This window comes from Papilio machaon, chromosome 15 (assembly GCF_912999745.1).
Source record: "Papilio machaon chromosome 15, ilPapMach1.1, whole genome shotgun sequence".
Classification (NCBI taxonomy): Eukaryota; Metazoa; Arthropoda; class Insecta; order Lepidoptera; family Papilionidae; genus Papilio; species Papilio machaon.
Window position 1 is genome coordinate 7,655,173 of NC_060000.1, and position 13,707 is coordinate 7,668,879.

At 36.2% G+C, this 13,707-nt stretch overlaps 3 protein-coding genes across 3 annotated transcripts; 1 reads left to right on the forward strand and 2 right to left on the reverse strand.

Moving 5' to 3' along the window:
* Positions 1-1,119: 1,119 nt before the first annotated feature.
* On the reverse strand, positions 1,120-3,554 carry LOC106713116 (vesicle transport through interaction with t-SNAREs homolog 1A). Its single transcript, XM_045681309.1, has 5 exons — positions 3,321-3,554; positions 2,626-2,684; positions 2,300-2,420; positions 1,910-2,115; positions 1,120-1,542 (listed from the first exon to the last, which is right to left on the reverse strand). Exons 1-5 carry the CDS (start codon positions 3,412-3,414, stop codon positions 1,393-1,395), a joined length of 630 nt encoding a protein of 209 aa, XP_045537265.1. The 5' UTR covers positions 3,415-3,554; the 3' UTR covers positions 1,120-1,392.
* Positions 3,555-4,407: 853 nt separating this feature from the next.
* On the forward strand, positions 4,408-8,415 carry LOC106713261 (tyrosine-protein phosphatase non-receptor type 13). The gene is made up of 2 exons (XM_014506023.2): positions 4,408-4,613; positions 4,954-8,415. The coding sequence occupies exon 2, from the start codon at positions 4,958-4,960 to the stop codon at positions 8,180-8,182; it is 3,225 nt and encodes a 1,074-aa protein (XP_014361509.2). The 5' UTR covers positions 4,408-4,613; positions 4,954-4,957; the 3' UTR covers positions 8,183-8,415.
* A 1,556-nt stretch (positions 8,416-9,971) lies between these two features.
* Positions 9,972-12,093, reverse strand: LOC106713144 (heat shock protein 60A). Its single transcript, XM_014505853.2, has one exon. The coding sequence runs from the start codon at positions 11,935-11,937 to the stop codon at positions 10,219-10,221; it is 1,719 nt and encodes a 572-aa protein (XP_014361339.1). The 5' UTR covers positions 11,938-12,093; the 3' UTR covers positions 9,972-10,218.
* Between the last annotated feature and the right edge of the window lie 1,614 nt (positions 12,094-13,707).

The window sequence follows — 13,707 nt, forward strand, 5'->3', positions numbered from 1 at the left end:
TGTAGTTTCTTTTTTTTTCAAACGAAAATATAATACAGTCGAATCTGGAAAAGCGAGAAACCTCTTTAAGCGAAAACTAACATTAGGTAAAAAATCTCGCATAAGAGAAAAAAATATCGCAGTCTCTTTGACTCTCACTTATCCAGGTTGGACTGTATACAGGTTATATTGTAATATAATACAAGTGTAACTGGAGTGCACTCACCGTTAGGTCTATTTGTCATGTAGCAACTTTCGTGGTACAGTCGAGGACATTAATTTCCTACCCGGTTCGGTGACATTACATTCTAGGCAATCAATCCAATAATGTCATCAAGAACATCAACGAAAGAACGAAAAATTTGAATTATGGGTATTTTTTTTACATTCCCTAACCATGTCAGTTATAATGGATGTATATATAAAGGAACTAAACATCAAGCAAACCATTTTTCTTATTCTATAAACAAATTTTATGTACAAAATACTGGGAATTTTGAGTAATTATAGAGCGTCGGTGGCAGGGGTTAAGTACTTGACTTGTAATCTGCAGGTCCTGGGTTCGAATCCCGCCATGTACCAATGTGTTTTTCGATTTTCGATTTACATATGTACATTTATCCGACGTTCTTACGATGAAGGAAAACATCGTGATGCAACCTGCACATATCTGAGAAGAAATTCAATGATATGTGTGAAGTCAACCAACCCGCACTTGGCCAGCGTGGTTGACTATGGCCTAGTCACCCCTAACTTGGGGTAGGCTCCGAGCCCCTCGGTGGGGACGTATAGTGAGCTGATGATGATGATACTGGGAATGTTTCGTTTAACTATCATTCAGAACCTTATAATATTAAAACTTTAATACATATCCTTATTTCCTAAATAATACATGATTACATAAGTGTTTGGTTGTCATTTTTTTTTTAAACTGTCAAACACTATTTATCAACATTATATGTATTTTGATAAGTAGATATTATTCTAGATTCAAGTTAAACATCAGAAGTATGTTTAAAAATTATTATATCAATAAAATATAAATACCGAAGAAATTTTTATCTTATTTGACTTTATTTAAAGCCGAAATATATACATCGTGCAACAATTGCATTAAAAAAAAGTTAAAAAAAATCCCGCATATGTCAAATGGCGTTGCGATCGCATACCATAGATAAATAAAATTCCGAAATATCTTATTTACAAATACGTCACTTTCATCACACGTCAAAATAACTGTCCACTTGTTTCTTACATTCTACAGCATCCATTAAACAATTTATATTTGCAGTACAGGAAAGCTGTGAGGAAATGTTTCAATATATACAATCGAAAGCCGAGACATAGGAGTCTCTTGCACGCGATGTACAAGTAGTACGGCCACTGTACAACTTGTACAGCGTGTACAAGGCGCTAGGTGACGTAGAAGTAGAGTGCGGCACAGAGCAGAGCACCAGTGATCAGTAGAACCATGACAAGTGCGAACCGATCTTGAAGCGCTCGGACTATCATTGAATTCATTAAACGAGATGATCTGTTCAACTGCTCGTCTGTTTCACGCAACTGAAATATATTTTTGTATCTAAAACTACTTAGAATTATTAAAAAAAAATTTAATATAAAACTTTTCTAGATTGACCATAAATTATTGAAATTGTAAAACCAATCAAAGATAAGATTATACTTATTCAATGAACATATTTTTTTAATGTATTTCTATAAAATGAAACAATTTAAATATGGTATAATGAAACTAACAACAAAGAGATTGTTTGGGTTTGGCAAACTATCTCAACTGACCCATGTTCTGCGCTCACGCAAAATAAGCTATATTCGAGGAGTTCCGCAATCTATGGTTCTCCCCTACATCTATCAGTTTCCTTTATAGGGAATCATAAAATTAAGTATATTTAATATGTAATCAGCTTACCCGTCCCCTGGATCTCTGTATGGTCTCCCGCTGCACGCTGAGGTCCTGCAGCACCGCGGCGCCGATCTCCTCCGTCTCCAAGATGACCCGGTAGCCCTCATTAAGGTTTTTACCCGAGCGCTCCAGTCGCTCTGTGTTGTCTAACAGCTTCTGACGCTGCTCATTCACATTCCAGTCATCATATGTGTCTTCTGTTTCTATATTGTCTATGGTATAATACTTTTGGTTAATCTATATGTTTGCTATGTGAGAGAATATATATAATAAAATAAAAAAAGCGAAAGAAGAAAGCATTTCGATGTTATAGAGTGGTTGTTAAATGGATAAGTATAAATAATTTTACTATACTAATAATTAAATTGTCTAATTAAAAATAATGGTTATACATACATGTGGCTGAGTTACTGAGCACAGAGCGGTATTCATCTCTGACCCGCTGCAGCTCCGCGCGGTATGCCGCAACGCGGGATCCCGCACCCGCGCCTCTATACTCCAACTCCAGCTGCTCCAGCTTTAACAATAAATCAGTACTTAGGGTGTACAAAGATTATATATTACTATTTTAAATAGGTTTTATGCATTCCAACCACTTTCTTTACTTTTGAACCTTTCATACATTGATCATAAGCAATTCTATATAAGAATCAAAAAATGAAAATAAATGGTACAATTAGTATACTTAAATTCTAATTTTCAATAATAATAAGGCAACTTACCAAGTCATTTGCCTCTTCAAAGTTTGCTTGAATTTCCCTTGACAGTTGCTCACGGTTCTCTAAAATCATAAAAAGTACTAAACAGTGATATTGTGCAAGTGTTCTTAGAGTGGTAGAGCCAGCAACAACAACTTATGTTGTATGAATGGGCCAGCTCAACCGATAAAATACCACAACCACACAAAGGAGGGTGAAATGCAGAATTCTGCATTTCATCTAGAGAGTGTGCTTGCCAGAAGTTGAATTTTGCCTCTTTCCCTACCCAACCTTTTCTAATAAGAAAGGGATAGAAAGGGGAAAGATGGCGAAAACCTGTTGATGGAAGGGACACATAGAAAAGTGAAAAATCCCTCCTCCTCTGTCGATTAAGGTTAAGCAATGCACTTGCAAATGCGGGTGTCTATGGGCAGCAGTCACTTCGCTATTTCGGCGAATTAAGGTGATTGCTTGCTATAAAAATATTACAAACTACAAAATGTTTTACATTTTCAGATAACATATCATTCCAAAAACATGTAGTAAATTATATCAATCAATACATAAAATTCACTGGATAAATCCAAACAATCAAAACACGTAATAATAGAACTATAGTAAAATCTTGAATCTTGAAAAGTTATGGCTTAATTTATCTGACTTCTCTTTATAGCAGAAATGTCCTACGCTTATAGCTTCTTAGGTAATAAACAACTTACCGTCATTTCCGACTTTAAGTCGACCAATTTTTGCTGTAACATCAGCTGTAAGAACTGAATATTGTTGTTCGTATGATTGAATTAAGGTAGCCATGTTCAATCTGCTGATACTCAATCACACATCGCAATAACCCACGGAATAACGCTTTTGCATTTACCACGTATAAAATAAACAATAATACATTCGCTTTCCCAGAACAGGCAAACGGCTGACAAATATTGACAAAATGATTATAGAAAATTGACATAATAAATGTCATCATGTAGACTTGTGTAAAACGAATCTGAACAGATTCAATAGTTCTACTCACCCAGGATTTAAGCGTTGAGCTCCGGCTCAAGGCGATACGCTAAATTATGCTAACCGACAAGCAGCGATTCGTAGAGCGACCAATCATGCGCTCGCGACGTTGATTGGTAATCTCAGATTATACATACTCTTTTGATAACTCTGACCTACTTGTTTTTTTTATAGTATTAGTTTTATTTTGGTTAGATTGAATTATGTCATAATATATGAATTCTGTTAAAATACTTTACAAAGAAACATGTCTAGTTATCTGAAATAACTGTTTTACCTTTATATATTTCATAATGATCTTGTATCATCTAAATTAAACTCAAAATGTTTAAGTTGAAAACGCTAATCATAGCATATTATACAGGTACAAATTGAGCCAAACTGTAAACCAGTCCACTAATCTACTTTGAACGTGCGAACTTTGAGCTGATCTGCGTGTCACAATTTTTGTTGAGTCATCACTATGTTTTATGGTCATGGTCATAACTCTTTATGACCTTTATGACCGTTTCTCTTTTATATACTCTTTGGTCTTCGCGATGACATATTAGAAAAATTAACAGATTAAACATGACAACAACCGCTCGCAGTATATCTTTAAAAAATTCTAATGATTTCTTTGATTTACGAATCACTGATAACAGAACAACTACACTTATTTATGCTAAAAATCCTGCCAAATTCATAATAAAACAACACAATTACATTACAAGTCAAGGAACATTTCCGTGGAAACAATACCACTTCCATCAGTTCACTTCGAAATTTTATAATCTGCACAATTGCAACGAACAACTTCGTTCACAATTTGTTACCAAATATTTTTATTTTGTAACAAGAGATAAAGAGAGGGCGTTTTCAATATTCAAATAATGTGCATTTGGCTTAGTTAATTTCGTAATGAAAATGTTTTAGGGTACGCATAGCTGTAGGGTTGAAATATGAAACAACGAATTTTAAAGAAATTGTTCGTTTTCAAGAATTTGTAAAATGTAAGTATTTTACCATTGCTTTTACAACTTATTTATCACATAAATATTATTTGAATCATTTGTTCTTTCTATTCTTAATAATTAAAGGAATGACATGCACACAAGTTTATTTCTTATTCATAAGATCATTGTGATTGGTGTTTAAAGACATGCATAATTTATTAGTGAATGCCTAGACATTATTCATTGTTCAGGAATTTGAATAGTATTATACATATTTCCTACATTTTTGTATTGGTCATACTATTAACATTTACTTTTTTAAAACGATTATGTCATATTTCAGTATAAATAAGTTTATCTTTAAATGAATTTCTTCATAATTTTCTTTTAATTACAGTGCGATGCCACGAAACTGTGATGAAGATTCAGGGCGCAGCTCCTGTTCGGCTGCTTCTATCACATTCAGCCCTGTAATGGACTATCATCACTTTAAATCTGAAGATCAACTAGAAATAAAACAGTTACGAAATCAAGCTATTGCAGCCAATGCAACCTTAAAAGTGAGCACTCGTCCAAGAAGCTATGTTGGCCTTATGAGTTCACCGGATGAAAAAGATCCATTTCCAAGTTACAGGGTATCTCAAACACATAGAAATGCTGTTTTCAATTTATTTGATACACCCAGGCTTGGGGGTTTGAGCAATGCACATTCGACTTTTGATATAGCTACCAGCACCCAAATAGAACAACCACAAATTCAAAATGATGCTGTATCTATGTCGGCTGTTAATTCTGATGAAGGCAAGTTTAACAAAGCTAAGCAGACTACACAATCATCTAATTTCAAAAGAGGTAAACCTGTTCAAAGAGCTGCATCTAGGCTTTATAAAGCTGATGGTTTAAAAGGTAAAGAAGGCTGCATTGGTCCTGAATTTATTGTGCGAGCTTCCCAACCAATTAAGCATATAGATTTAACACTAAGTGCTGTGTGTGATAAAAGAATTGTAACTATTGTGTTACTAAATGGACAAAGGATAGAGGTGCTTTGTGATCCGGCAACAATAACCGCTGGTCAGCTATTTGAAGGGGTGGTCCACAGTGAAAAATATGAACACAATTTTATGCTTGGAGTAGCGGCTTTAATTGGTGGAGATTTTGTTTTCCTGCCAGATGATTATAAAATTAAAAAAATAGCCCCTGAAAACTGGCATAAAACAAATAAGAAAAATAGAGGAATTGAGGAAATTATCTCATTAACAGTATTCTTAAGGATAAAATTTTTCCTTCCTAAAAGTATTGCAAGTAATATTCAAGGCGGTGAGTGGAGATACAGGGTGTATCTTCAGCTGCGAAGGGCAACTGTTGAAGGACAAATGACTTCAACAATCCAAAATCTCATTTTACTTGCAGGGTATGCTTTGCATATAGAGTTTGGGGAATATTCTTACAGGGAACATGGATCTGCTGATTATTTCTTGTTAGAACACTATTTACCAGAATCTGTTATAACCCAAGATATGGCAGATATCAAATTAAGAATGAAGAGAGCTCACGAATCCAGGAGAGGTCTAGACAGAAATAAAGCCATAATTAATTATATAACACTAGCACAAACATTTAGAGACTATGGGGCACATTTTTACTCAGCTGTATGGGCTACTAGAGATGGGTTTTGTAGAGATGTATGGTTGTCTATTGCCCCAAGAGGGATAACATTATTTTCTCGGAATGGTCAAGGAGTTGATGATTCCAGTTTAAATACCAACCGGATAGTATTACAGAGCCTCCCATGGCACCATATCCACACTTTCTATTACAATAAGAAAAGTTTATACATTATGCCTAATTCATATTCTGGCTTATCAAAAATTGGTATTAAATACAAACTTAAAATGACGGACAATAAGAGTTACTTTACATTTTGGTTAGCCTCATTGCACCACAGGTTGTATTTAAAATTATATGCAAAAGAAGATTTTATCACATATTTATCTGCTGAAATTGGCTCACCTTCAGGTAACAGCCCAAAGAAAGTAGATTGCAGTAACTACCAAGATAGTTATAATTTAGCAGTTAGAAATCCCACAAGAGTTAGAAGACCTGCTAGAAGAAGATTTAAGGTTGACATATTTGGGGACAAGAAAGTACAAGATAAAGAAAATGAAAAGCCAGACACTGAAGAATTGTTACGTAGGATAATAGCCCCACAGCACAATGATAGTTTCTTAAATTCCTCAAGTATAGGGCATGGGAGTTCATCAAATGAGGCTCTGTCCTCTTCAGAAAGCAGTCTACCGAGAAGGCACGGAGTGAAAATGGGTACACGGGTATTTAAAGGAATGAAAACCGTCCTAGATGGCAGTAATCTTCGATCACCAATGTCAAAAAGTATGAACGACTGCCGGAGATCAGATGGTACGATACATAGTGATTCAGATGACCTTAGCTTGGAGCAGAAAAATCATTGCATTGTGAACAGTATGAAACTGTTACCTGAAAGACAGTACAGTCAAAATGTCAGTACAGGTCCAACTGCATATGTTTTAGAATCACCCAAAGTATATTCTGATGTTTTTAATTATAAAGAGGCAAATGAGTCTTGTCTTAATACATCCTTATTTGAAAAATTGGATACCATGGAATATGTACAAGGTGAAAGAGTTTTTGTTACTGCAGTCATAGAAAGAGATGAAACAAATGCATTGGGCCTGCAGGTTGCTGAGGGTTCCGATGGTAATGTGTATATAAAATCAATCACATCGGGAAGCCCTGCAGAATCATGTAGAAAACTGTTGCCCGGTGACCAGATCATATCTGTTAATGGTCAGACATTATTAAATTTAAAATATGATAAAGCTTTAGCAATGTTGCAATCTGCCCCACAAATTGTCGAACTAATAGTTTTGCAGAATGTAAATAAGCAATCGAATTTAGATTATCACTCCCTTATGGAATCTAATAAAGAATTTAATGGTAGCCAAATAAATTTAAAAGACATTGGCAACTCTTTAGATACAGATTTAGACAATGATGAGTTACTCAATGAAGAAGCTTTGAAGACTATTTACGCGTTAATAAAACTGACGAAAGAAAAAGTGATCAGTAGAATGAAAGATAAGAGTAGTGCGCAAAATACACCAAACAAAAGTAATTTAAAAAAATGTTATTCAGAAAATAAAGTTTATGAGGAGTCTGATTTGGCAGATTATTCATCTCAAGAAAATACGCCACAGAAAAAAGATAAACAGAGGTTCAATACATGGCGTGGAGAAATGACTATCACCAGACAACGAAGACCTTTAAGCTTGAGTATACCTAATAACATATATTTACCAGACGAGTACCTTGATGATAGCAAAAGTGATATTTTATTAAAGAAGTCTTCATTAAAATCGATTCAATCATCTATAAACAGTTTGGATAAATCAGAGAAGAATGCATCAGTTAAAAATGTCGCCTTACCAAGAAATTATGGACTGAGCCGAAAATGGCTAGGACCAGTTCGATATCCTGTGACTCCTTGTAAAAATAGCAATATAGAGAGTGCAATTGTTAATGACAATGTAGTGAGGAGACACTTTGTTTATGGTGCTGGTGATTCTGATGAAGATCAGATATTTCTATAATCTGTTAAATTTTTTATCAACGAATTTTCCCTTCGTCCTAAGACATTAGTTATACATTCGTTATTTTTAAATATATATTCTAGTGTTGTACATAAACGGTCCGGAAGAAGCGACTATATCTTATTAAACTTAGCTCGCAATTATAAGACATATTTACTATAGAATATAGTAATTGTAAGATGAAAAATTATACCGCCGCAGTAATTTTTAAGATTGTAAAAAACAATACCAAGAAAAGTGGATTAACTAAAATCTTATTTGTTTTATTTCGACTGTAATTAAATAATTATGTTAAGAAAATTATGAATCGGTGATAAGAGATACGAACTTGATATTAATTTAAAAATGGAACCTCTTTTAACTTAGGTTTCCACTGCCGAAACATCTGCCCGAAATAAGGTCCAAAAACATATCGTTATCTCTGCTTCTTCTAAGAATAATGAGAGTGATGACAAAATGGATATTGTTCAGGTGTTTTCGCAGTAGAAACCGAAGGTGATAATGATAAAAAATAGAATAATAATAAAGTAAATCAATTTTAAAATCTATATAACCTACTAGCTGTCGCCTGCGCGGAATATATAAACAAAAAAACAAAATATGTACAAACTGATCTATATCTATACCAAATTTCATCGAGATCCGTTGAGCCGTTCTGGAGATACCTTCAAACAAACATCCATCTAAACATTCGCATTTATAATACTAGTAAGAAGTAAGATAGACTATCTACACAATAAACAATACTGTATATCTGGTCTTAATATTGCTGGTAGCTATATTATTATGTAGCATTAACGTTAGTTCAAACATGGGAACAAACTTTTGATCAGTTTTTATAATGTTAGATAGACAATAGCCGAGAATCAAACCGTGTATTTGGTGTCTGAAGAAATAACAGCCGTTACCTTCATGTCGTCTATAGTTATAGGTAGGGTGAATGATAAGTAGGTATTTATTAAAAAAAATGAAAGACATGAAAAGCTTTTTTAAATTCAAAGAACAGAGAAGAGTAAACTTGCTGGCGAAACTAACTCTTATTTTGTTGAATACATAATTTATCTCGTTGAATAGACGGAAATATCTTATTTGCTTATCTTTAACATGTGCTAGTTCAGATTTTGTTTTTGGCACCAGTGTAATGTTTCTCGATGCTAAGTGTGTTGATGCAATGTTCTAAATTGCCCTTATTTATCTACTTATATGTATACTAGCGTTTGTACGCGCTTTATCCTTTCACTTTTATGTAGAGTTCATTGGTTCAAGATATTTATTATCAACAACTGGTTCTATATCAATGCAAATTCAGTCAAGGGTAACTTACTTTGTAGGATTATTGTAAAAAAGAAAATATTTTACAATTTAAGATTTAACACAACAAAGGAACATATTTCACAAGTTTCAATTCTCTTGCTTGATGTTACATAACACCAGTGAAATGGACTTTGGCTCAAGATTTATTGCACTGTTTTTTTATTGTATAAAAAACACATTACAGAAATGGAACTTGCCAATTTACTCAAAGAATATGAATATCCAACAATTAATTACAAGACAAATGTTGAATTTCTCCTTTTTTATTTAAAACTAGCTTTTACCCGCGACTCCGTCCGCGCGGAATAAAAAATAGAAAACGGGGTTAAAATTATCCTTTGTCCGTTTCCTGGTTCTAAGCTACCTGCCCACCAATTTTCAGTCAAATGGACTCAGCCGTTCTTGAGTTATAGTGTAACTAACACAACTTTCTTTTATATATATATAGATATAGATTCAAAATAAAACAACATAATTGAAAACATTCTTTATTAAAAATAACACCATTCTTTAACCAAGGGTACATTATAACTAAATAAATCTAAGACAGCTGTCTTTCTACATGTCTAATGCAATCAGACTTCATAACAAAAAAAAATATTCTCATTCACTGCACAATTGTATAAATCATTCACCATTACATTGCAATATCCTAACAGGTGGCATAACTAAATAGTTCTCTTTACACTATGTAAATGCACTGTGGAGTCTTTGTAACTGGGTTACATCATTCCCCCCATGCCCCCCATACCACCCATGCCTCCCATACCCGCCATCGGGTTAGGTTCCTTCTCCTGTGGAATTTCACAGATCACTGCTTCAGCAGTTGTCAGCAGAGATGCCACTCCACTGGCATCAGTGAGTGCGGTCCTAACTACTTTGGTTGGGTCAATGATTCCCTTCTCAATCATGTTAACATATTCATTATTTAGAGCATCATAACCAAACTCGGGACCTAAGTCCTCAACCTTAGCAACTACAACAGATCCATCAATACCAGCATTTCTAGCAATAGTCATGCATGGCATTCTAAGAGCCTTCTTGATAATTTCTACACCAGTTGCTTGGTCACTGTTTGCGGTTTTAAGTTCAGCAAGAGTAGGAATGCATCTGAGAAGTGCTGAACCACCACCGGGTACAATGCCCTCTTCCACTGCAGCACGTGTAGCGTTCAAGGCATCATTGACACGGTCCTTCTTCTCATTGACTTCCACCTCACTTGAGCCACCAACTCTCAATAAAGCAACTCCAGATGCCAATCTGGCAAGTCTTTCCTGGAGTTTTTCCTTCTCATATTCTGATGTGGTCTCTTGGATTTGGTCACGAATTTGCTCAGCTCGCCTTTCAATATCATCCTTCTTACCTTTACCTTTTAGAAGCAGTGTGTCATCTTTAGTAATAATAACCTCTCCAACCTGACCTAAATCTGAAGGCTGTACGTCTTCTAGCTTAATAAGATTTGCATCATCACCAAAGACAACACCACCAGTAGCAATGGCCATATCGCTGAGGGTAGCCTTGCGATTGTCACCAAAACCTGGAGCTTTAACTGCTGCTACTTGTAAACCAATCTTCAACCTGTTCACTACTAGGGTGGAAAGAGCCTCACCATCGACATCCTCAGCAACAATAATGAGTGGCTTCCTTTGTTGGTTAGCAAGCTCCAGAGCAGGGATTATAGTTTGGACATTGCTAATTTTTTTCTCAGAGAACAGAATTAAAGCATCTTGGAACTCTACTTTTGCTCCTTTTGAAGAGTTAATGAAGTATGGTGAAATATAACCTCTATCGAATTTCATACCTTCAATGATTTCCAGTTCATCATGCAATGTTTTACCATCCTTCACGGTTATGACACCATCACGACCCACTTTGTTCATGGCATCAGCAATCAGTTTGCCGATCGCCGTGTCCCCATTGGCCGAGATTGTGGCTACCTGTGCAATCTCCTCTGGCGTGGTGACCGGCTTAGACATAGTCTTTAACTTGTCTTTTACAGCATCAACAGCCATCATAACGCCCCGTCTTATCTCTATGGGATTAGCGCCTTTGGAAATCTTCTCAAAACCTTCCTTGGCGATAGCTCGAGCTAAAACAGTCGCCGTCGTGGTGCCGTCGCCCGCTTCTTCGTTTGTGTTATTGGCAACATTCTGTACCAACTTAGCTCCAATATTCTGGAATTTGTCTTTAAGTTCTACTCCCTTTGCAACTGTGACTCCGTCTTTGGTGATTTTAGGTGCTCCCCAGGACTGTTCTAAAATAACATTCCTACCTTTTGGGCCCATTGTGACTGCTACGGCATCAGCAAGAATATCGACGCCCTGAAGCATAAGAGCTCTTACATCAGCCCCGAACCTCACATCTTTGGCGTAGAATCTTGAAAATTGATGATTTTTGTGTAAGGCGATCGTCTGACGGGCAACACGAGGTAAACGAAGCATTTTGTTAAACTATTTGGAATGATTCTTTTAAAACAGAAAATAATTCGAGCTTTTTATTTCTCGAATATTCTCCAAAGAGTTCGCACAAGCACAATGTGATCTTTCTTGCCGGTTATAGGTTATAATAAAACCTCCTCAGTGCAGATTATATAACAAGTGAAATTGTTAAAATCTAGTTTTTAACACAAAAATAACGACTAATAGCAGTTACCGATAACTGCTTTTAGGTGTAGTCTATAGAAGCATAAGACTGTTGTGTATTTTACTTAGACACACGAGAGTTTACTTAAATATTAGAAGGTAAAAAATATTTAATTGAAACTTAGGAAGATCTCTCCACTTCAATAATTTCTGAAAACTTTAACAGTGGAAGATCCCGCAACAACAATATTTGCTGGATGCACGAATGGGCCCTATCGATCGGTGAAATACCACGGCCATACAAAAGACAAACGTGAAGTAGAAGTAATTCCGCGTTTCATCTGACGAGTGTGGTGCCGGAGGTCAAAATTTAGTGCTCTTTCCCTTCCCACCCTTTCCTTATTAGGAGAGGATAGGAAGGGGAAGTGGATTTGACGGAAGAGGGGACGCATAGGAAGGGCAAATATCCTCTTTCTGTACGTCCCCTACTTTAGGCAACGCATCTGCGTTTTCGGATGTCTATGTTTTTTTTTTTTTTTTTATAGAGGGAAAAAATGCCTTGGGGCACCGTCAGACATGGGAGCTACATGCCTGGTGTGTCGGGCTCAGGCTCATTAGTGTTCACCTAACCTAACATGAGTCCCGTTACCGACTAAAACAACCCTCTCTATGGACTTTTTGGTACCCCTCCGGGACTACCTTCCGGTATTACTTCGGAGGGGTGGTCTCAGCAATCATGCTTTCCCTTCTAGCTCTCTGCGCTTTTTAGCTCCTTGAGTCCATTGCGTTGGCTTTTCGCCGTATTTGCTCAGCCCGCCGTACCTTCTTTAGTACTGAGGCGGCGTATTCGCTAACTTTATTCCATGCTTCTTCTGTTGCAAGCATGTTATCCACCAAATTTGCGACCGTAGTAGGTCCGATACTGTTCTTGAGTTCTTCGCGCTCCTTGGAGTAGGATGTCTATGTCGCTTTTTCGACAAATTCAGGTCACCGCGCCGTTTGTTGGTCTGCAATCTTTTGATATAGAAAAAAAATTGACCACGAACGACCGTTAATCAAAAGTTGCTCGCAGCCCGTGCGCGAGCCTTCATCTTCCGAGACAGAGGTTCTGTATACTTCGTTTAAAACTAATCCGACCCCCAAGAAGCTGGAAATCCGAGCGCAGGGCAGCCCGTAGGAAGGCAACTTCGCAAGAAGTGCTTTGTGCCACACCCGATCAAAGGCTTTGGCTACGTCCAAACTAACCGCCAGGGCCTCCCCCTTGCCCTCGATAGCCGATCCTTAATGAACTGGTAGGCACAGACCACAGACCTCCATTTTTTCATTTTTATTACGTTTTATTAGATACAGTCCAGGCTATAAAACATAGGCATGATATTTAATTATATTTAACAGGCATTTAAGGTGTCTTGGCTATGAAATTATTATATGATTGAAACAAGGTTTAATTTTCTTATCATATCTTTTCCACGCTTGCTCTTAAATACACGATATAGGTTTAAAAGATCAGAAGCTTATTAGTTCGAATCCTTACCACTGCTATCAAGGTACCAATCGCCACCGTAAACGCAAAAATGGCGAAAATGAAATTGGCACAAATTACTACTGCTTATAGCTTATCGAGGATTA